This window comes from Martes martes (genome assembly GCF_963455335.1).
Source record: "Martes martes genome assembly, chromosome: 4".
In the NCBI taxonomy this organism is placed as follows: Eukaryota; Metazoa; Chordata; class Mammalia; order Carnivora; family Mustelidae; genus Martes; species Martes martes.
The window spans coordinates 49,398,279-49,421,083 of NC_137891.1; the positions used below are offsets into that span (position 1 = coordinate 49,398,279).

The window sequence follows — 22,805 nt, forward strand, 5'->3', positions numbered from 1 at the left end:
TATATAAGTTTCAAAAACCACTTTCAAGGTGTTTCTAATCCCTCCTAATTGTTAAAGTATACTCGAACAGCTTTATTAGAATTTATTTGATTTATTAAGCAATTTTCTCAGGTATATTATGAAGAAAACATGCATCACTAAGACACAGTGTTATGTTCTTATTTTTCAGTAGAAGATGTCATGGTTCACAATAAGAAACACCATGGAAAGATTTCACTGTAAGATTTTTATATAAATAAGATTTTATACATCTATGTAAATAAATGAAAAATATAGGTAAATAAATAAGTGTTTTTTTCATATATATGTGAAACAGAATGACACAGTGCTCTTTAAGGAGTAAAAAATTATTAATATAAAGAGACATAATGTTACTGCAGAAATCTCTGAAACTTTTAGGAAAGTTCCGGGATGAATGAAACAATGCTGTTATGATAAATTAAACTCCACTTCCTACTCACTTTCTCTGTGACTTCTGGAGAACACTTATATGGCTGTAGACGAAACAGGAGGAAGACAAAGAGTTTAAAGGCAAGTAAGGCGAAGTTCCATCATATTCCCTAGTGAGCTGAGAAAGAAGCCCTCAAACTTAAACCCCGAGTTCAGCTGTATCTGGAAAACTCCAAACTTCCCTGATTCCCTTTACTGAAACCACAGTATATTTACATGGTAAGTTCAGGATACAACTCAATGTCTAGATTTTGAACAGCAGTTTGCAAGCCATGTTTTGTAACCTCTCTGGCTTTCGCTGATGACTTCATGACTTCCTATGAAATTCTTTAAACTGAATCCATTTTAGTTCTTGACAATCTAAATACTTTATATATTCTATAAAGCACTTTCGGGAGGAAAAAAGGAAGGAAGCAAGGGAGGAAAAGGCTGTAGAAAGAAAAAGGAATTTCTAGAATTGGGGGGAAATTCCAGAAATAAAAAAGAAGACAGTGGAAACTTGCCAACATGCAAAATGCACACAACATGCCTCATTTGAATTCAGATAATTCAATTCAATAATCACTTAATGAACACCTACTGTGCTTAGGGTAAGTAAAGGGCATTTAAAGTCAAACAGCAGCCCCTGGGCCTATAGTAGAAACCCAGAGGAGGGCCTACAGTAGAAACCCCCAAGTGGGGAGGGGGCTTCCTCTCTACCTTCAGGGAGTACTACAGAATGCTCTCCTGCTCAGATGCTGTTTCCGTTGCTCTAGGCACAACCTTAAAGATCTTGTTCACACTCTCAAAGCCTAGTAAGGTGGTCCCACTAGCACTCCAGTGGGTGCTGGGACCAATCAACAGTGTATAATCTGATTTCCGGAAATGCCTCAGAGGTGTGTGCGGCAATTAATGACTCCTCAGTAATTTTTATTTGGGGGTGCCTGGGTGGCTCAGTCAGTTAAGCATTTGCCTTCCACTCAGGTTGTGATCTCAGGGTCCCAAGATCAAGCCCCTCAATGGGCTTCCTGCTGGGCAGGAAGCCTGCTTCTCCCTCTGTCACTCCCCCTGCTTGTGTTCCCTCTCTTGCTGTCTCTCTCTGTCAAATAAGTAGATAAAATCTTTAAAAAAAAAATTGTTTTTAAAGCTTTGGTTCTTTCTTAAACTTGGTGCACTGGTTGAATTTTAATTCAAGTAATCACATTCTCCTGTTCCTCAGCATTGTGGAATCCTTCCAAATCCTGCCTGAACGGATAAGTCATTTTGTTTAACTGAACAGTTTTGATGCATGTTGTTGTTAGAAAAACTGTAGTAAAAGACGAAGCACACGTTCTCATAAAACAGTTTTACTAAGCGCTTCTTGAGTCAAAGTTCCTTGAGTCAAAGTTCTGAAACACCCTCTTTCTGTGTGATGGCAAATCTCCCTTTTAGAAATCTCTATCAGACACCATATTAAATCAGAAATCAAATATCCCCCTCCCACCCGTCATGATGATGAAAAGAATTGTGCAGGGGAGCGGGTTTTTATTACTATTATTATTTCACCGGGGAATGAGTGTGGAAAGTTCACTTTTTTTCCCTTTCATCCGGAAGCGGTGGGAACATCGGGTTTTTTTGTTTTGTTTCGAACAAGGGGAACACTCTCTCAACTAGAATAGCCTATTAAAACCATCATTCCTAACAGCAAAATCGATCCCCAGGTGTCTCCAGGCAAGGTGCCCGGGGACCTCCTGCGCCACTGCCACAGGTGGACGCGAAGCAGCAAGGACCCTCGGTCGCCCTCGGGTTCCTGCGCCAGAAGCCACGCGGGCGCGCTCCAAGTCCTAGGCTCTTTGTCGAGAGCCCAGCGCGGCGCCGGGCCCTATTGGTTGTGCGGCCGATCGGGGCCATCCTGGTCCCTCGTCCCTCCCCCATCCCGAAGTCCTGGGCCTGGGCACCGGCCACATGGCCCTAGCTCTGGGGTCGCCCGGTCCCCGCGAGGCGCGTCCACACCACGCCACCCGACCCACGCTTCAAGGGGGTGGGCTTCTTCGGGGGCCTCGGGCAACGAAGTCCGCCCCCATCCCCGCCTCCCGCGCTCACCGCTTTGAGATCCAGGACGCCGTCCTTGGCCTCCTGCAGCAGCGACACGAACTTGGTGGTGAGCAGCCCCAGGCTCTTCTCGTGCCTGCTGCTACCGCCCCCGCCGCCCCCGAGCTGAGGCAGCGGTGGCTGCTGCGGAGGCTGCGCCTGGGAAGGCTGCGACGGCGGCCGCTGGCCCTGGCCCTGCCCCTGAGGCGCCTGCTGGCCCGAGCTCGCGGGCTCCGCCGCCGCCATCGCGTCCCCACGCCGCGGTGGTGCGGCCCCCGCGCCCAGCGGCTCGTCCGCCCCCGCCCGCGGCCACCTGCCGGGCGGGCTCTCCTGCGGCCGCTCCAGCCGCCGCCGGCCGAGAGCAAAGCCGAGGGGCGCGGGCTCCTGCAACAACAGGTGCGCGCGCGGCGCCCACTGGTCTCGGGGCGGCTGGGCGCACCGGCCTCCGCCCCCTCCCCAAGCCCTGGGAAGCGTGAATGAAGCCCACGGCCGAGGGAAGGGGGAGTAGAAGCTGAGAGAAGGGGCAGCGAGGGGTGGGGACCCGAGTTTAAATGGCAGGAAGTGACGCCGCGGCCCGCCGTTGCCTGGAAACGCATTTTTCCTTGGGAAGGAGGAGCGGGCAGGGAGGAGGGGAAGCGTCGGTGAGTGTGTTTCACACTCGCCTCCCTGCTGCCCGTGAGCTGCCTCGAGGAATGACGACCTCCTGCAGCTGCAGCGGGAGAAAGCAAGGACATCTCTGGGGCAGAAAAACACTATACCCAGTGGCCATCAGTTTCTGAGCTCCGTTTGTAGAGCCGCAGGAGATCAGATTTGGGTCGCTTACCTTCGTTGGGTATTATCTGCTGAGCGCTCTTAGCGAGCTTTAGAATCTTTTGCGAACATTTCAGTGACTGGGACTAAGTGCAGGGTTTTATTCCATAGGTCATCTTTTCAGGTTTGGGATGGTTTTGCCCTAATCAGCAATCATTCCCAAGGCCTTAACTTTGTAGGTAGAGAAACTAAAGTATAACGGGAGAGATTGTGAACTGCTAGACTCAGGTAGACCCCCAGATCGCCTGCATTTAGCGGTGTCCTTAATGCCTTATTGAAAACAGATTATTCTGTGTTATTTAGAGTATTAGGCATTCATAGGTTTTTGTACTTCGGTGATACCCCAAGCCATTTTTGATAAATGAGAGGGCACACAGGTCTGAGTTTAAAAAAAAAAAAAAAAAAGTCTGTCTTGATTACAAACTTCTGAGAATCAGGTCTAAATTTTAAATGAATTGTTTTTACAGCGCTTGAAATATAGTAGATGCTCAATAAATATTAGGTGAGTGGGAATTCTTTATGACAAAATTAATAGAAAGCTTCATGCAAGATTTTACTTAAAGTAACAACAAACTAGCAAAAATAGGTGACTAAAATGAAATGTTCAGACAGCAGCATTCACAAGTAAAACTAAACCGGTTATAATAAATTTGTTTCCTATTCATAGAGCTTTCTAATAACCAAATAGTCTTCATTTTATTAAAGAACTCTATAAACAAAACTTGAAATTAAAAATCTGAAATAAAACATGAAAAATTCAGCTAAAAAAAGTCAAATAATTGATCTGAAAATGGCTTTTCCTGTGTGATCTGTCATTAGCAAAATCAATGAAAAGTTTTTCAAATTAATTTTATTAATAAAATTTTATTGATGAATAATATTAATAAAAACCATTTTTAATTTGAAGACAGAACATTCTATACATGCTAGGACAGGAATTGATAAAATTATTATTATTAAAAAAACCCTTACATTTATGTTGTGCCTTAGTTGGGGAAGGCTGTCATAACAAAAATACCATAGTCTTTCTCACAGTTCTAGAGGCCCGAAGTCCAAGTTCAGGGTGCCAGCATGGTCAAGTCCTAGTGAGAGCTCTATTCTTGCCTTACAGACTTTCTTTTCTTGTCCTCACAAGACAGAGACAAAAAGAGCAAGTAAGCTCCCAGTATCTATTATAAGGACACTAATACCATCATGAGGGCCCTACTCCCAAAACTTCTTCTAAACCTAATACCTTCCAAAGGCTCCCTCCTCAAATACAATCACACTTTAACATGAATTTGGGGGAGACACAATTCATTCCATAGCATGTAGTATTACTTTATAAAAGCTATTTTGGTAATTTTGAAAATAGATTTTTTTTTTAATTTCAGTTTTTAAAGGTTTTCTTAAAAGCAATTATTCTGTTAATGATGCTAATAGGTCACTTGAAATTTATTTTGCAGTGTTTTTGTATCTTTCACAATAGATTTTTCACTTGTTTAAAGCAGCTGGGGTTCAACTAGAAAATATTCACAAATTAGCCATCATTTCATTTAGTCTTCAAAATCTTATGTCTATTGGAGAAGCTAAAAACCACTTACACCACTGGTTCCAAAATTTTACTGAGAAAAATCATCTTTGGTATTTGTTAAAAATGCAAATTCTTGGACCCAAACCTCGGAGATGAAATCAGCATTTGATATGAGAATTTGACTTGGAGATCTGCAATTTTCAGTTTCAGGTAATTCTCATACCCATGGTCATTCTTTGAGAAATACTGAATAACAACATGAAAAATAAGGAAATTATCTTTTCCCCTAAAAACAACCAAAGATCAGGGGCTGATAATACAAAAGTCTTCTTAATATTATTGAATCTTGGGGTACCTGAGTGGCTCAATTAAGTGTCTGCCTTCGGCTTAGGTCATGATTTCAGGGCCCTGGGATCGAGCCCCACATCAGGGTCCCTGTTCAGCGGGGAGCCTGCTTCTCTCTCTCCCTCTGTCTGCAGCTCCCCTTGCTTGTGCTCTCTCTCTCTTTGTCAAATAAATAAAAAAAAAAATATTTAAAAAAATATACTGTTGAATCTTTTTGGAAATTTCTGCTAATGAAATTGTTTAAGAAACATGAAGTTAAAAAATCAAAATACAAATAATCATTAAGAAGGGTGCCTGGCTGGCTCAGTTGGTAGAGCATACAACTTTTGATCTTAGATTGTGAGTTCAAGCCCCACATTGGGTATAGAGATTATTTAAAAATAAAAAAATCTTAAAACTAAATTTAAAAACCTTTGGTTGGATTTTCTTAAATATTTAATTACCATATTATGACACAATTGTGCATTTTTTAAAAGTTTTTTTTTGTTACTTTTTTTTAAAAAGGATTTTATTTTTAAGTAATCTCTACCCCTAATGTGGGGCTTGAACTCACAACCCCCAGATCAAGAGTCACATATCTTCCAACCAAGCCAGCCAGGCACCCCAACCTAATTTTATTTTGGTCGCTGATGATGACATACTGATTTTTAAATGCATGAACCTATTTAGTGGTCAGGATTGGTTGGAATTTCCAAATTTCAGGTCTCCTTTGAGCTAACAAACTTCCATCAAAAGCTACTTCATTAGCTGTATTACTCTCTTGCATAATCTTTTCTAAGTTGGTAAGAAAACAATTTAGGTTTTTGGTTTTCCTGTCCAAACCTTGCAACACACAAACATCTATCTTCTATACTTTCTAGGTAGAACAAACAAGCAAAACAATACTACCAAAAAACAACAAACTTAGTTAAGAAATACGTTTCAAGGATTATTAATCTTCTCATTATGATAAATAACATTATTCTTTGCCCACCAAAACCTGCATGGTACAATATAATAAATAAAGAGGTTGTTTTCTTTTCTTTTTTTTTCCCTAAAGATTTTATTTATTTATTTGACAGAGATCACAAGCAGGCAGAGAGAGAGGAGGAAGCAGCAGGGAGCCTGAGCGGGGCTGGATCCCAGGACCCTGGGATCATGACCTGAGCTGAAGGCAGAGGCTTTAACCCACTGAGCCACCCAGGTGCCCCAAAGAGGTTGTTTTCACAAGTTTGTGCATTATAAGTAGAAACAGGAAATGCAAATTAAACTTATGTAAAAATATAATTCACATACATTAGAATTTAAATTTTGTATGGTGACTTGTATTCTACCCTACTGCACCATCAAGTCAGTTTACAGAAAGAGCATATATATTAAAAATCTGGGATGACATTAAAAGAAGCAGAGAAATAGTGGCCTCTTCCTTGAAGAGTGGTATTAAGAATTCTAATGCCTGGGGCTCCTGGGTGGCGCATTCAGTTGAGCATCTGACTCTTGGTTTCAGTTCAGGTTGTGATCTCAGGGTTGTGAGATCGGGGCCACGTTGGGCTCCTTGTGGAGGCTGGAGTCTGCTTGGGATTCTCTCTCCCTCTGCTCCTTTACCACCCCCACCCCCATCTCTCTCTCCTCTCAAATGAATGAATAAATCTTAGAAGATAAAGAAAAAGCTAATTCTCATCGTCATTAGGTTAATGCTTATGATCTGATATGTGGGGTCTGAATTTCAACAATACATGTTCAAATATAAGAACAAGAGATCCAAATTTGTTACAGCAAAATATAATTCAACTAGGATACATTGCAATCTTCTATTTCCTTATGCATGAACAGTCCTCTGCTCTTACAGATAAAAAAGGGGAGGCAAATAGGGTCAAACATTTACTGAAACTGAATGTCATTTAGACCTTCATGAAAAATCAAGTTGCTTAGCAACTGTCTTCATTGGAAACATGATTGATAACACATTTCTTTGAAATTTTAGTAAGATAAAAATACTTATCACTAAACTACCAAAGCTTGTCTAAATAATGAGCCATCACATGAAGGGTTCCCTTTCGTAATACATTGCCCCAATTAAGGCCCAAACTTCTACATAGTACCCTCTGGTACAAACCCTTTGGCAACTAAAACCCTGTGTCAAATGAGTGTTGAAATTTTTTGGATTTATCATCAAGAGGGGGTGATTCCAAGTCAAAAGTGTTGTCAAAAGATAATTTTTCACCACTAATGACCCCCACATCATTCAATTTCTTGTGCAGTACCAGGAAACCTATTCCCTAGAATGAAAAATAAAACCGTCTAAGCAAACTAATAAGTAAATCCTTCAAGGTAATGACAGAAGGTATCCAAGAATTATCTAACCTTAAAATATATACTATTTTGTCTTGTCCTACTGTAATTAAACTATTTTATTTATAAAATACATATTTATATAATTATATATATATGCTTTTATAAAAATACTTTATTTAGCAAAAATTAAATTCAGACTCATTTGTGGATCTCTTCCAACTATGTCATGTTAGCCATAAACATTACTAAATCAAGTAATATGTGCTTTTAGAATCTCTGAGAAAAATTGCTTTGTAAAATGGGAAAAATGGAAAAGCCAAAATATTACCTTTGGGATCTTTCATCAGTCAGTAGACCATCCAACAGTTTGTCTGTCTTTTTTAATGTGTGATGCACATACTACTGGTATTACACAGAATGACTTCAGTGGATTACATGGTCAAGCACCTTTTAATTGTAATACTTGCTTGACTAATTTAATGTGAATTGGGAAAATTTTAAAGCAAACATAACCAAAACATCAAACTAGTGATTTAACTTATGTTATTTAAATTATGGCTAAAAGATGTATTTAAATTTTAAAAGTTAGTTTTAGGAGAACTAATAAGAAACTAATAATTTGGGTAGTGTGAAAATATACCAGAAATCATGAGATGAAACTCATGATGTTATACCAGTTTTTAAGTGTATCAATTTCTTTAGTAATCATAACCAGTTAAAGTTTAGTAAACATTTATCTTTTAGCTGACAGGAAGAAAAACACTTTACTCTTCTAGTCTTTTTTTTTTTTTTGACAGGAAATAGGATTCACTGATGGGCAGCGCCCAGGTTCTCGTGACTACAGAGCCCACCATTCATCCAAGGGACCACGATTAGGGATACATTTACTCCATGGCCATCTGATGAGCTGCTTTTTCTTCAACAACCATATCTTTAATTTCATCCACATTAAACTTAAGTCAAACCTCACTTCTTAGAAATGTGAATCTTCTGGCAGCAGGGAGCTTGCACTTGGTCCTGCGTAGGGCCTCAATTACATGCTCCTTGTTCTGCAGCTTGGTACAGATGGACATGATGACTTGTCCAACATGGACCCTGGCCACTGTGCACTCCTCAAAGCACTCCTCATACCTGTCTGCATCCTAGCTTAGAGATAGCACGAGGTCAGACATCAACGCCCACTGGAAAGTGCTGTCTCCAAGGTCCCTTAGGGGAACCCATACAATCAATAGGCTGCATACACTACCAAGGAGCCATAGCACCCTGGGCACTCTTCTAATCTTTAGCCCATTATGCGTCACAAAGAATATGCTGTCAAAGTTCAGAATCTTTATGTGGGTTATATCAGTAAAGAGAGCAAGTATGTAGATTTCATAAGTTCAATAGTGTTCACAAAATAGTAGGTGAGGTATGTCAGCATTGTAAACACTGAGAGCAGAAAGGGCATTCTAGGCTTGTAAAAGTGCAAATCAATGTTTTCACTACTGTTCAGAAAAAAACTATCTGCCAATCAGGAAGCCCTTCCACCTCAAAAGTTTAAAAATAGTGGAAAGAAGTGGCATAGACAGATCCTCAGTCTCCCACGATGAGACATATACTAAGAAAACAGAATCTAACAGCAAGACAATCAGTCGGTTAGGTGTCTTTTTTTTCTTTTCTTTTCTTTTTTTTTTTTAAGATCTTCTTTACTTGAAAGAGAAATTGAGAGAGACAGAGAGCATGAACAGGGGAGCAGGTCAGAGGGAGAGGGAGAAGCAGACTTCTCCTTGAGCAGGGAGCTTGACACGGGGCTGGATCCCAGGTCCCTGGGACTATGACCTGAGCCAAAGGTAGATGTTTAACCCACTGAGCCACCCAGGTGACCCTGGCATCTGACTCTTGATCTCAGTTCACGTCTTGATCTCAGGGTGGTGAGATTGAGTCCCACTGGATGTGGAGATTTCTTAAAAAAATTAAAAAAAATAAAAGCAAGACAGTTACATTACCAACAACTACAGCAGTATGGAGATAAAAGTGAAAAAATGGCAAACAAAAATAATCCATTTAAAGCTGTGGCAACTACAAGGGCAGCCTAAGGCAAGGGCGATTCATACACCCATGAAGTTATCTACTGTGGAAAATACTGCCTGACAGTAATCAAAATTCTGGAAAGATTTCAAAGATTCTTATAGTACTGGGCTCTAAATTTTTTTCTTTTTTTTTTTTTTAAGATTTTATTTATTTATTTGACAGACAGAGATCACAAGTAGGCAGAGAGGCAGGCAGAGAGAGGGGAGGGAAGCAGGCTCCCTGCTGAGCAGAGAGCCCTATGTGGGGCTCGATCCCAGGACCCTGAGATCATGACCTGAGCTGAAGGCAGAGGCATAACCCACTGAGCCACCCAGGCACCCCGAGGCTCTAAATTCTTAAGGTTGTAAAAATAATTATCTCTTTGGGTTTAAATAAAAGGATATACCAAGAGTTTGATAGAACAACAAAAAAATCCAACTTCATCTATAAAGCACTGCTTAATTAGATCTCTGTGTGTGTGAGAAGACTAGAATTTGTACACTTCTTGAAGAAAGATAAGGATTCAGTCTATTTACAGATTTATAACTAACAACTAACAGATGTAACTACTTCTAAATATAGCCTTTCCAAAGCCTGGTAGGAATCATGCTGGAAAACTGCACAGCAGCTTCCTGGAAAAGAATGTTCAGTAAAGAACATTTGATTTGATAAGTGTCAGAGAAGATCTCATGGATTGATCCTCCTAAAATTCACTTCCAGTAAAACCAAAGAAAGCACACCCACTATAAAAAGGATATATACACACATACATGTGATTCTTACCATTTCTGGAAAGCCTGAGCATATCTTTCAGCAAGACCCTGAGGTAAGGATAAGGATCAGGGAGATTTGTTGGAAATGTTGGAAACACCAGCATGACAAAGTCATAACGAAAGAATACAGACTCCAGGCACTCTGAAATAGCTATGTTTTCTAGAGCAGGCACTTAGACAAAAACGGTGGTTATAACCACTTAATGTATAAATGAGTCAATTATACCAGTATGTTCAGCTGCTTGTGTCTCCCTTGGTCATTGTGATTTAAGGCATACATTAGTCATGAGCGGCAGTCTCATATTGCCAAAGGAAGTAGGGACAACTGAGCCCCACCATTAGTGGTGGTATCACTAGCCCATAAATCACAAATCAGATGGGGTATTAAGACTTCTCAATGAAAATCTTCCAAATGAATTAAGTAGTCACATCTTTGGCAGGGTTACTCTCCTACTCCATAAAATATGGACTAATTGTTGGACTCATTTACTGGAACTTGCGATATCAACCTAAGGACATTACTACTTCATCCACTGCATATTAATAGCGTTTAATGAAGAAGGGTATCAGCTGCTGTTTATTTTCGAGTAACTCAAAAGAAGAGAGGATAAACTACATTCAGGGTTTGGTCATGTGAGTGAACATTTTGGGATTTCAGTGGAGAGCAAGTAGAATATTTTTTCCAATTATCCCCCAGAATACTAAACTAGAACTTCTATACCTAACACCCCAACCTTGCCGGAGCTTAGTATTGAAGACAGTGTATCTTGGCTTTAGGAATTTGGTGGCTGGTATGTACTAACAGAAACCAGAAGACTAGGGAGTTTTAAGTCTAGGTACTTTTAAATCAGGATTTTGGATCCAGGGTTTGGGTGAACTGAATGAAGGTGGTCAAAAGGTATAAACTTACAGTTATATTTAAGTTCTGGGGATGTAATATACATGATGATTATAGTAAATAGTTGTGTATTGTATATTTAAAAGATGCTCAGAGCAGATATTAAAAGTTCTCATCCTAAGAAAAAAATGTACTGTGTATATTATTAAACTTATTGCGGTAATCAGTTCACAATATATACATGCATCATATTATTATGTCGTATACCTTAAACTTATAGAATGTTACATGTCAATTATATCTTCATACAACTGGGGAAAAAAGATTTTTGGGTCCAGATATAGGTTACAGTGTAGGCAGCCTTTCTTGGGTCCCACAACTCAGAAAACCACATGATTTTTTAAACCTCTGGTGTCTCTTTCTCTTACCTTCCCCCTACCCCTAGACACAATATGGGTCAATATAGAGCCCATTCCTCTTATTCCATCTTTTCTCTGACATTTCTTATTTGATTCCTAGGTTATTTAGAAGTTGTAGTTTAATTTGCAAGTATTTGGGAACTTCTCACATTTCTTTCAATTTCATTTCTTTTTAATTTTTTACTATGTTAATTTCAGTATTTTTTACTATGTGGCTCTCTACTAATTTTTGCTACTTGAAGTTAGCTTCTTGGGAGTGTAAATTCATGATTTTCATCAAATTTGGCAAGCTTAGAGCCACTATTTAATATATAGGTTATATAGTTATATATACTTTATTTAGAATTCATATATATCACTCCTTTACTCTCCTTTTGTACTTCAATGTATGTTGGTGCAGTTAATGCGATCTGCATTTCTGAGGCTGTTAATTTTCCTTTAATATTTTTTCTCTCTTCAGATTGTGTAATCTCCAAGTTCAGGTTCTTCTACTGGTTCAAATGCACTGTAGAGACCCTAAAGTAAAATTTTATTAAAAAATATTTCTCTTTATTCTCTATTTGGTAAGCGCTACTAAACCAGCTTCCTTTACTTTTAAAGCATGCTTTCAGTCTTTTGAACATATGGTGGTTGCTTTGAAGTCTTCTTTTACCTAATATCTGGGCCCTCTTACAAGTATTTTTCCTTGCCTGCTTTTTTTGCCCTCTCTATGGGTCCCCCTTTTCTATTTCTTTACAGGTCTCTTTCTAGGTGAAAATTGGGCATTTTAAGGAATCTCTTGTAGGCTTTTGCTATTCTTATAGAGAATAAATTTTCTTGAAGAAATGTTTCATTTGCTGTATGCTCTTAGGACAATTTTCAGACTTTAAATGGGTGTTTTAAAATATTTTTTACAGGGCACCTGGGTGGCTGAGTTGGTTGTTTGCCTTCAGCTCAGATCATGATCCTGGGGTCTTGCGATAGAGCTCCAAGTTGGGTTCCCCCCTCAGCAGGGAGTCCATTTCTCCTTCTGTCCTTCCCTCTGCTCTTGCAAATAAAATCTTAATAGATAAATAAAAAATAAAATACTTTTTACCAGTTGTGGTTATTTTGCTAGAAAACATGCCCACAGAGCTCCTTGAGCTACCATTCTAGAAGTGGAACTCACTGTTGATTTTTCAAGTATAATTGGGTTATTTTCTTAGTGGTTGTTGTAGGAATTACAATATGCATTTTATCAGTCATCTTTAGATTAGTATTAATCTAGCAAAATAAGCAATATAGCCATTTTTCCCCCCAACTTAATGCTATTTTTGTCACACATATCCCACCTACATATGCTGTAAATTCAATATACTGTTAAAATTATTGCTGTATATAATGCATTCTAATTAACAGAAAATAATATTTATACAGTCTTAGAACTTACCTACATATTTACTGTTCCCAATATTCATTTCTTCCAGTGAATTTGACTTACTATCTGGAATCATTTTCTTTCAGCCTTAAGAACGTCAACATTTCTTTTAAGGTAGGTTGGCTAGCAATAAATTTTGTCCATTGCCTGGACATGCATTATTTTGTATTTATCTTGACAGTTTTGCTGGATGTATTTTTTTGGGGGGGGGTGTAGAATTCTTGGTTGAAAATTCATTTTTCCTCCATACCTCAAGTACTCACTGCCTCTGGCCTCTACTTTTTTTTTTTTTTTTTTGGCCTTTACTATTTCTGATGAGAAGTTAACAGTTAACTACATTGTTCATTTACATGAATCATATTTTCTTCCTTTCACGAATTTCCCACGAGTTTGACTATTAAGTGTCTAGGTGTGGTTCTCTTTGTGTTTATCCTGGGTTTTACTGAAGTTCTTGCATCTATGGGTTAATCTTTTCATTACATTTAGGAAATTTTTGGCTATTATTTTTCCAATTTATGGCCTGCTCTCCCACCCCCACTGTGCATGTTGGTATGCTTGATGTTGTCCCATAGACTTCAATAAGAAGCTTGCCTCTCACGAAATGGAGCCCTCTCTTTGAGAAGCATTCACGTTTTTTCTGACTGCATTTAATTTTGAAAACTTAGTTCAGGGGTGCCTGGGTGGCTCAGTGGGTTAAGTGTCCAACTGTTGATTTCAGCTCAGGTCTTGATCTCAGAGTCATGAGTTCAAACCCCAGGAGAAAAAGCAAACAAACAAAGAAAACCCCAAACAATTTAATTCAGTGGTTATTAGTTAAAAATGTGATATTATATTCTTTCTTTTAGAAATAGTAATAGTACTTAGGTTTTTGTTCTGCATACATACTAACATAAGAGATGACAAAAATGAAAATAAGAATTCATTCAAATACAATGATTAGAATGGAAAATGAAGGTGGAACAGGAGTGTTCCTCTTGAGGAACAATGTTTATAAAATCTTACATGTAATCTTTAATGAAGTCATATACATTATAAAAAAGGGGTTATTATGAGTGATCTGGAGATGGCTATATATGCTTTGTTAAGAATGCCATATCTTTTATCATACAGACTTCAAATACTTTTCAGCTACACTTATGAGCATTTAAAAAAAATGGAGCTACGTCAACTACAGGATGACCAATAAATATAATTAGTTCTTCATCAACACAATAGGGTAACAAGAAAGATGAAAATACTTGACCTCATATAGTCCAAATACTAACGTTAATTTCCATTTACATATTTGAAGGCAAATGTGTAATTACCAAACAATGTATAGCACAGAAACAAGAAAGTGTTGTAAGTCTAGTTATTTTGATAGGTTTTTCTACACATAATTATCAACAATTTATTATAAAAACCTACATATACAATTAAAAAATACTTGATCAAAAGTCTTTTAAAATATAATCAGAATGAAATGTGTAGAAAGAGACATTTCAAAGTCGTAGCAGTTACTACTATTACAATATTTAATCATTTTTACAATAGGTCTGCTGTTCCATTTCAATTAAATTCATTCTTGGAACCATCACATTTCTTGCTGAATTTCAGTTAGAGCAAAAGCAAGTTGCCTAATTTTTTCTTCCATTGCTTTTTTGTTCTTGCATGTTTCTTGAAGAAGTTCACGCATTTCCTCTTCAACCCGATGAACCTAAATCAACATGTAAATTTTGCATTTAAATTTTTTAAAGAAAATATATTTTAAAAATGCATCTGAAAGAAAAAGTCACACTTTACTCTCATTAATTTTGTAAATTGTGGTATTCATTTAAAGCAAAGAGGTATATATAATGTAACTTGTTCAAATACTAATACTGTATACAAAGTACTTACATTTATATTGTCTAGATCTCACAGGTTCTTGTGATGAGTACACGGTAATTTATCTTAACTGTATTTTAGAGCTTAGAAAATTTGTTCAAGGCTGTGCAGTTTCTCAGTAGCACATATGAACAGAAACTCAGTCTTCTGACTTATGCTATGTATGAATGAGGAGTCATGAGTTCAACTAAAACGTCAGTTCCTCACAGACTTTTAAAACTGAAATAACCTCCCTTCCCATTTAATCTGGTCTACTGTATTTCTTTTTTTTTTTTTTTTAAGGTTGTATTTATTTGATAGACAGAGATCACAAGTAGGCAGAGAGGCAGGCAGAGAGAGAGGGGAAGCAGGCTTCCTGCTGAGCAGAGAGCCCAATGTGGGGCTAGATCCCAGGACCCAGGATCATGACCTGAGTTGAAGGCAGAGGCTTTAACCCACTGAGCCACCCAGGTGCCCCTGGTCTACTGTATTTCTAAAATTGCTCTTGGTTATCATCTCTTCCCAACCTATATTCTCCTAGGATTCTCTGTATTGTATACTATTAATTTCTGCTTGAAACTCTCTCTCCTATGACACAACATTCCTGATAGCGCTATCAATATGACCATTTCTTTTTATTTACTTCCCTCTTCTGAATCTCTAATATAGATTTCCTAATCTTTTTCCCTTAGAAAACTAACATTTCTCCTAATTTAAATTATCATCTTTATGTAATAATTTGTAATTTTTTTTCACAGTTATCACATTTAAGCCCTGGTGCCATTTCTGTAACTCTCTAACATCCCTTTGATATTACACCATATTGGCACCAGAGGTCCAAAATCAAACTCAGTATTTTCCTTTCAGCTAAGGGCCTAATCTTATGCTTTATTTGGTATTACCTGATGCACCCTTGTTAACACTTGGTAGATTTTAAAGAAAACTTCTGAAACATCTGTTGACCTGAAATAAAATAAAGAACTACATTTTGAACAAGTTATACTTCCTTACTTATTGTCATTATTTCCAAAGACCTTGTTGTGCTTTTTTTTTTTTTCACATAGACTCCTGAGGGTAATGTCACCTAATCACACAACTGTCATTAAAATTTTATGGAGTTACTCTTTCTGTTTACGAACTCTTTCCCAGTTAGCTGATTTTCAATCTCTGTCTCACAGATATGTTTCTTACTGCCACTTCAAAATTAAGGGAAAATGGAAATTTACAACTCTTCACTCACCTAGTGGATGTCAACAGAGGGATTATATCAAACTAAACAGGGGGTACCTGTTGCATTTTTAAAATACCTGGATCTAACCAGAGACAGGAAATGAAAGTCTCTGAGGGGGAAGCTCATGCACGTGTATTATTAAAAAGCTCTACAAGTGATTCTGATGTCCACCTCTGATTTATCATCACCCTAAGTACCTCTGTCAATGATATTAAATGATATCTTGATATTAAATGATCTCATTCAAGACAATCAGTGACAGTCTTAAACCCTAATTAATAAAATACTCTTTGGAAACTTTTTCCAAAATAGTGATAAATTATACTTTTTATTTATATAGTACCTTTAAATTTGCAGAATCAATGTATTTCTGCTTTTCACTTGCCAGTTGTATTATTTCAGCATGATGAGCTTCAACAATTGCATCAACTTGTTTTTTAAAGGCATCATCCATACTATGAAGCTTTTCCATTGCATCCCTTAAAAATAAAACAAAAACTGTATTATCTTTGTGCGTAAAATTAGCATTTTTTCCCTTCTTGGACGGCAACTCTTATATTCATATTTTAATGGAAGTATAACTCCATTAAGTAGCAAAGGGCTATCTTGGGTAACTAAAGATATAAGTGATTCATCATCCAGCAGCATCTGTTAGTAATACAACATGGTAGGGTAACATCAAGGAAAATTTGTTACACTTTTACCCTCTAAAAGTTAGAGTACTCTGGTTCTCATTTATTTTGAGACTAAGGATATGAGTTTTAAGCACATTCGCAGTTGACTATTATCAATCTTTTTCTCCCCCATGTGTTTGTAGTGTAACTTGAGAGGTATACACTACGGGAAGGTTTAAGTCTATGCATATGTATTATATGTCTGACTTCTTTATGCTAATGCTTAACAGATAACACTCTATATTAATAAACACATTAAATAGCATCCACAAAATTTTAGTGCTAAGAGTTTCTTAGAGGCAAAAACCAAATTCCTTTATATAAAATATGAATATAAGAAAGTTAAGTCCATAATGAACACATTTTCTGCTTTTGGTATAGCCCATAGTAATTAATGGATTGAAATTAGGTCCATGAATCAAGTCTTTTTTATTCCCAGTTGCAACACTTATTAGCCATATGACTTAAAAGCAAGTCACAAGCTCTGCATTTAAGTTTTTCAAGTAACTATAAAACAGGATAATTCTACTCTTCTGCCAACCTCACAGAACTGTTGCTGGGTTCAAATTAAGATATAAGAGAAAAAATCAATTTATATGTTATAAAAGGCTATATAAATAAAATGTTTTTGTTAAAATTCTATTAAGTCAAAAATCATATATACATATATGCTAATCCTAGTCATGAAAGCATTAATGTATAAAATCAGGTCTTTATTGTTTTGCAATTAACATAATAATGTAATGTAAGAGATTCTGAAAACTATCAGGCTTTATGATTTATATTAAAGTTTAGGAACTGCTATTTATAGGAAATGACTATTTCTTTTAGGATTAAAAATACTCCAAATTGTGACAGGCAGGAGAGAAAATTACAATAGGTTTCCAGCCAAGGTCCTTGAATTAGCACGGTTGAAAGCAAAGAGGAACAGGTACACGTAACTGTATTATCAACTAAAACTTTCTATAGAATATAATATTTTTCCACAGCAATTACTGTGTGTCAGGCACTAAGTACTAATTAACTCATATAAGCCATACATATATACACATAAATATACATATACACAAAATTTAAACCTCACATCAAACATCTGAGGTAGGAACTAGTATCTACATTTTATAGATAGAATGGAAGTAAAGTACTTGGCAAATAACTAAGTCCAACACATGTTTAACCCTTTCCTCTGTCCTTTTTACATTATCTCACCCATTCCAATTCAGTGTTTGTTTAAAGATCTCCCACATACTCTAGGACTCAGTGCTTACTTTTGTAGTTCAACACTTTTGTCTCTTTCTGCTTTAAGTTTCCTTTCCTTGTTTTCAAATTTTTCTTTCACTTCTTTTACTTGCATTTCAAGATGACTTAGAAGCTCTCCTTTATCATGCCATTTCTGATTAAGTGTACTAATACAAAAAGAAACAATTTAAAAAATAAAACTGGTTATATGAAATTATTTAGCCACATTTTATTTCTCAACAGGAAATACCAGATACCTGTAAGCTTTTCTAATTTCTTCAAGTTCTAATTCCTTTACTTTCAACTGTTGTTTTAGTTTTTCTTTTCTTTCATTGTGTCTTTCCAGTTTTTCAATTATGTCATCCAGTTGTGAAGATTTCTCATCAAGTTGTTCTTGAGTACATCTTTGTATTTCAGTGATCTTTTCTTGTAATATTTTGATTTGTTCTTCTCTTTCTTGTACACACTTGAAGAAAAAAAAATCAGCACTTTACTTTTATTAACCCTAAATGTCTCATTTTGTAATTAATTAGATATGGTTTAAAATTATTCTCAAAACTACAAATTAAAAAAATAAATTGAGGGACACCTGGGTGGCTCAACTGGTTAAGCATCCCCCTTCAGCTCAGGTCACAATACCAGGGGTCCTGGGATTCTAGGATCAAGCCCTGTGTTGGGAATCCCTGCTCAGTGGGGAGCCTGCTTCTCCCTCTGCCTCTGCCCCTTCCCCCAGCCTGTGCTCTTTCTTTCTCTACTAAGTAAATAAAATCTTAAAAAAAAATAAATTGAATGTTTATTGAGTGTTTTCAAAGAGATTTATAGGACATATGCTTAAGGCAGACACTTAATCCACTGAGCCACCCAGGTGCCCCTCAGGATGTTTTAAAATCATAATCAGTAAGAAACATCACTACTACTTTAAGTGTTATTAAGAAAAATAAAATTTTTATTCCTTTCATACTTTTTATTTAAGTAAATTAGGCAATTATCAATCATAGAGTGAGAGAAGGAAAAGAAAGCAGCACAATAAAAATTTCAATTACCACAATTTTACATTTGAAAAGATTTCATGACAGAAACAGAAAAAAACTCTTGAGTGGATGACTGATACAGCAAAGACTGATATTCACAGTATATGTCATGGCACAAATTAAACTGCTATTTCTACTGTACTAAACAGAAGTGCTTTCTGCATCAGGATGAGCAAATACTTTACTTCAAAATAAAGTACAGTTTTATCACTATTAAAATGCCACATTAAAAACAGGTTTTTATGGGTGCCTGGGTGGCTCAGTGGTTTAAGCCTCTGCCTTTGGCTCAGGTCAAGATCCCAGGGTCCTGGGACTGAGTCCCGCATTGGGCTCTCTGCTCAGCAGAGAGCCTGCTTCCCTGCTCTCTCTGCCTCTCTGCTACTTGTGACTTCTCTCTCTGTGTGCCAAATAAATAAAATCTAAAAAACAAACAAACAAACAAACCAAAAAACCCCAGGTTTTATACCTCTCAAAACATTTTTATTCTACCTTCTATGCCATGAGCCAGACTTTATCCTGTATTTACATACTAAAAATCAGACGATAATGAAAGATCAAAACCACCATAGGTACTGTTAGGAGTTTGCAGGTACTAGGCCTCATATAAGTTATTTACTCCAGTGAACATTTGTTTGCTTTATGTGGGCATGCCTGGATGTCTGGGATAGCCCTGCTATATACCATCTACTGATACTAGTCTCTGCGAGTGAGAAAAAGATGAAATTGGTAGTTCTGAAACAGGGTAGTTTTTAACCCCGTTTCCTCTGGCCCACCTTGCCCTTTTTCCTTCTGGGAAGATGGAGGCAAACAAACAGATACTGAAAAAGGGTAACTTAAGTATGTATTCATATGTATTAGAAGGAGGTGGTTAAATTCCTCAGTGTGTTACAGATCTAAAAACTCTAAGTGAAGATGTCGGGTAGTCTTGTAGTCTTGACCAACATCTTCATAAAAGTCATGAATTGTTTATTTTCTCCCTGTGACTCTCTGAAACACTTAATGAGCAGAAAAGAGTCTTATGAAATAATCCTATTAATAAAAAAGAATAAACATTGCATCATTAGAGAGTACTGTAAGCCATATATACTGAAAAATACCAAAATAATATATGAGGAGGAAAAAGAATTTAAAAAAATTTCTGCTTCTGATTTCTATAATCAGAAGCTAACTACAGAATCTATTTAATTCAAATTATCAAACTCCAAACTGAAAACATCAAACATCTTTATCATGTTCATTTGCTTTTTGCAGACTTGTTCTTTTACATAAACTTTGAATCTGAACCCTTGGTTTCCTATGATTTGGGGCTAGAGACAAGTCTGAGAAACAATATTACCAATAACAAACTTTAAAAGGCCCAGAGAATTTCTATTTTATGAACAAATCTAATTTAACAATGAATTAGGGTCATTATCCATTTTAGGTATTAGCGATGATGAATTTGCTGCTGCAAGAAATTAGGCCAAACTATCGCTCTATGCTGTATGATTAATGGGAAGGCACTACTAATACTTGTATCTTTGAGGCTGATGCAATGTTCTTTAGAATAAATGTAGTAAATTGTGGGGAAAAAAATGATGGGCTGAACTTTTTTTTTAAAAACCAAAAACCTAAAATTAAAACTCCTCTGTGTTTCAGATCAAATGTTATCATTCATGACTAGTCATTTCCTTCCTGCTCAGAGATTGACAATAAGGCAGGAGTCTTCCATGGAAGTAGCTTTGTCAGTAACAATGTATTATACCCAGAGTATCATCTGTTTTACCTTGTGAAATTTAAAAGCAAATCACAAGTCTCTGTGTTTCATATTTAGCTTAACTCAAAGGAAAATATGCTTGGCTAGATTTTTAAAACAAGAAAAAAGGTTTACTGCTAAAAAAAAATTTCAGTGATTTTTCCCTACTGCTTGGCATCTATGACATATATATTTGAATTTTTGGATATAAAGTAACCAAATTTCCATTGAGGGAATACCGATGTAATTGTTTAGGGTGGTATAGTTCAGGCATTCATAGCCTAAATCTAGCTATGGATATAGCAACATGGTGATAAATCTTGATTTTCTGTACTTGATAAAGTTCCCAAGGAATTTTTAAAAAAATGACTAAGAAAAAGAAAAATAAATCTTAGGCAGTTATAGTCACTCTGAAGAATGAGTTCTTTAATGGGTGATAATCTCATTTAGAAGATTCTTAACTCTTTTCTCCATTTTTATACTTTAAGAGACAATCTCTTGAAGAAAATTTTGGAGATCAAAATTTGATTCAATGCTCAAGATAAGAAATCCTGTTAATATCTCTCTTAAGAAAGGCAATATTGAAGAAGAGGGTAAAAAAATGGTTTCCCCTGGGAAAGCATCTTTTACAAACAATTTATATTTTTAAATATAGAATAGTTGGTATTGTCATAATTCTGAGATGTGATTTAGCAATATTGGAACATCCTAAACAAGCTCTTAAAGGATATTTTGAAGATATAAAACATGAATTTTCTTAAGATTCCCAACCCTTTATTGACACTAATTCTAGTTATTTCACAGGCCATAATAACATCATCCCATAAAATTTTGAGGTAAAAGTAATTTAAAATTAATAGATAAAAGCCATACAGTTCTTTTTAAAGGCAAAGGGCATATATCATACAAGGAAACACATGATGATCTGTCCAAATTAAACAACAGTTTGGATTCATTGAGATAGATATTTATTTGATAATTTGACCCAGTAATTTATAAATCTGCCACATGTTCTTTTCCCAAAATAAAGTATCAAACTTACGGTTTTTAATTTTGTAATGGTTTCAGTTTGGTCTTCTATGATTTTGCACTTAATTCTTAATGCGTCATTATCACATTCATTTGCCTTTCTCAGAGACTCATTTTCTCTACATAAGCTTTCAATCTGAGCCTCTAATTTCCCACGATCTAAGGCTAGAGTTGATCCTGAGAAATAAACATCATCAGTAACAAACTTTAAGAGACCTTGGAAGACTTGTATTTTATGAGCATCTAATCTAACAATGTGTAATACGGTAAATAAAAACTGAATAAAAAAACCAAAATATATAAAGTATAATAGAAAGGAAAGGGGAAGACAACCAAAAGGTCTTTTAAACACCTGTGGCTATTTGGAAAACCTAAAACTACAAATCAAGAACAAGTAACTCAGACATGTAATATTTAATTGGTCAAGTTTTGGCATTCAAACAAAAAAATCATATTCAAGATTCTTATATGGGACAGATGAGCAATTCTCCATTAAAACCAACATCTACTTATTCGTAATTTGTAAAGTTGTCCATCTACAAATGACAAATAACAGTGTCTAGCTCTTACTTTATAGTGACAGGAAAAGAAAGGAGACTAAGAGTAAACTTACCTAAACCTAAAGTGGTTTTCATTCATACACTATCTCACATTTTTCCATGCATAACACAGTAAGTGTTACCAACATTTTTAGAAAAAAAACTGAATACTGTATACTATACAAATAATTTAGGGACACCTGGGTGGCTCAGTGGGTTAAAGCGTCTGCCTTCAGCTCAGGTCATGATCCCAGGGTCCTGGGATCGAGCCCCGCATCAGGTTCTCTGCTCAGCAGGGAGCCTGCTTCCCTTCCTCTCTCTGCCTGTCTCTCTGTCAAATAAATAAATAAAATCTTTAAAAAAAATTAAAAAAAAAATAATTTAAAAGCACTAAGAAAGAATTATTTCAGTGACTTAGTTAGCTGTAGCACTGTAAAGATATACCTGTCCAGAAAAGTAACCAAATTATATTGGGAAGTAAACCAACAACAACAACAACAACAAAATCAGAGCTGTAACTTCCTAACTAGTGTAATAAACTGGCATCTTAGGAGACATTTCATTTG

General features: G+C 36.6%; 2 protein-coding genes across 4 annotated transcripts in view; both read right to left on the reverse strand.

The window, feature by feature from the left end:
• The window catches only part of E2F5 (E2F transcription factor 5), a gene marked incomplete at both ends in the record, with an annotated part of 28,775 nt that extends 26,030 nt beyond the window's left edge, over window positions 1-2,745 (reverse strand). For both annotated transcript variants that reach the window (XM_080800155.1, XM_080800156.1), the window contains one exon: window positions 2,512-2,745. In XM_080800155.1, the coding sequence (XP_080656281.1) occupies window positions 2,512-2,745 (234 nt within the window). The remainder of the gene's footprint in view (window positions 1-2,511) is intronic.
• A 10,949-nt stretch (window positions 2,746-13,694) lies between these two features.
• The window catches only part of LRRCC1 (leucine rich repeat and coiled-coil centrosomal protein 1), a 36,329-nt gene continuing 27,218 nt past the window's right edge, over window positions 13,695-22,805 (reverse strand). For both annotated transcript variants that reach the window (XM_080800834.1, XM_080800835.1), the window contains 5 exons: window positions 21,714-21,877; window positions 18,163-18,371; window positions 17,935-18,072; window positions 16,336-16,471; window positions 13,695-14,612 (listed from right to left, as the gene is read on the reverse strand). In XM_080800834.1, coding sequence (XP_080656960.1) covers window positions 14,490-14,612; window positions 16,336-16,471; window positions 17,935-18,072; window positions 18,163-18,371; window positions 21,714-21,877 — 770 coding nt within the window. In that variant the 3' untranslated portion in view covers window positions 13,695-14,489. The remainder of the gene's footprint in view (window positions 14,613-16,335; window positions 16,472-17,934; window positions 18,073-18,162; window positions 18,372-21,713; window positions 21,878-22,805) is intronic.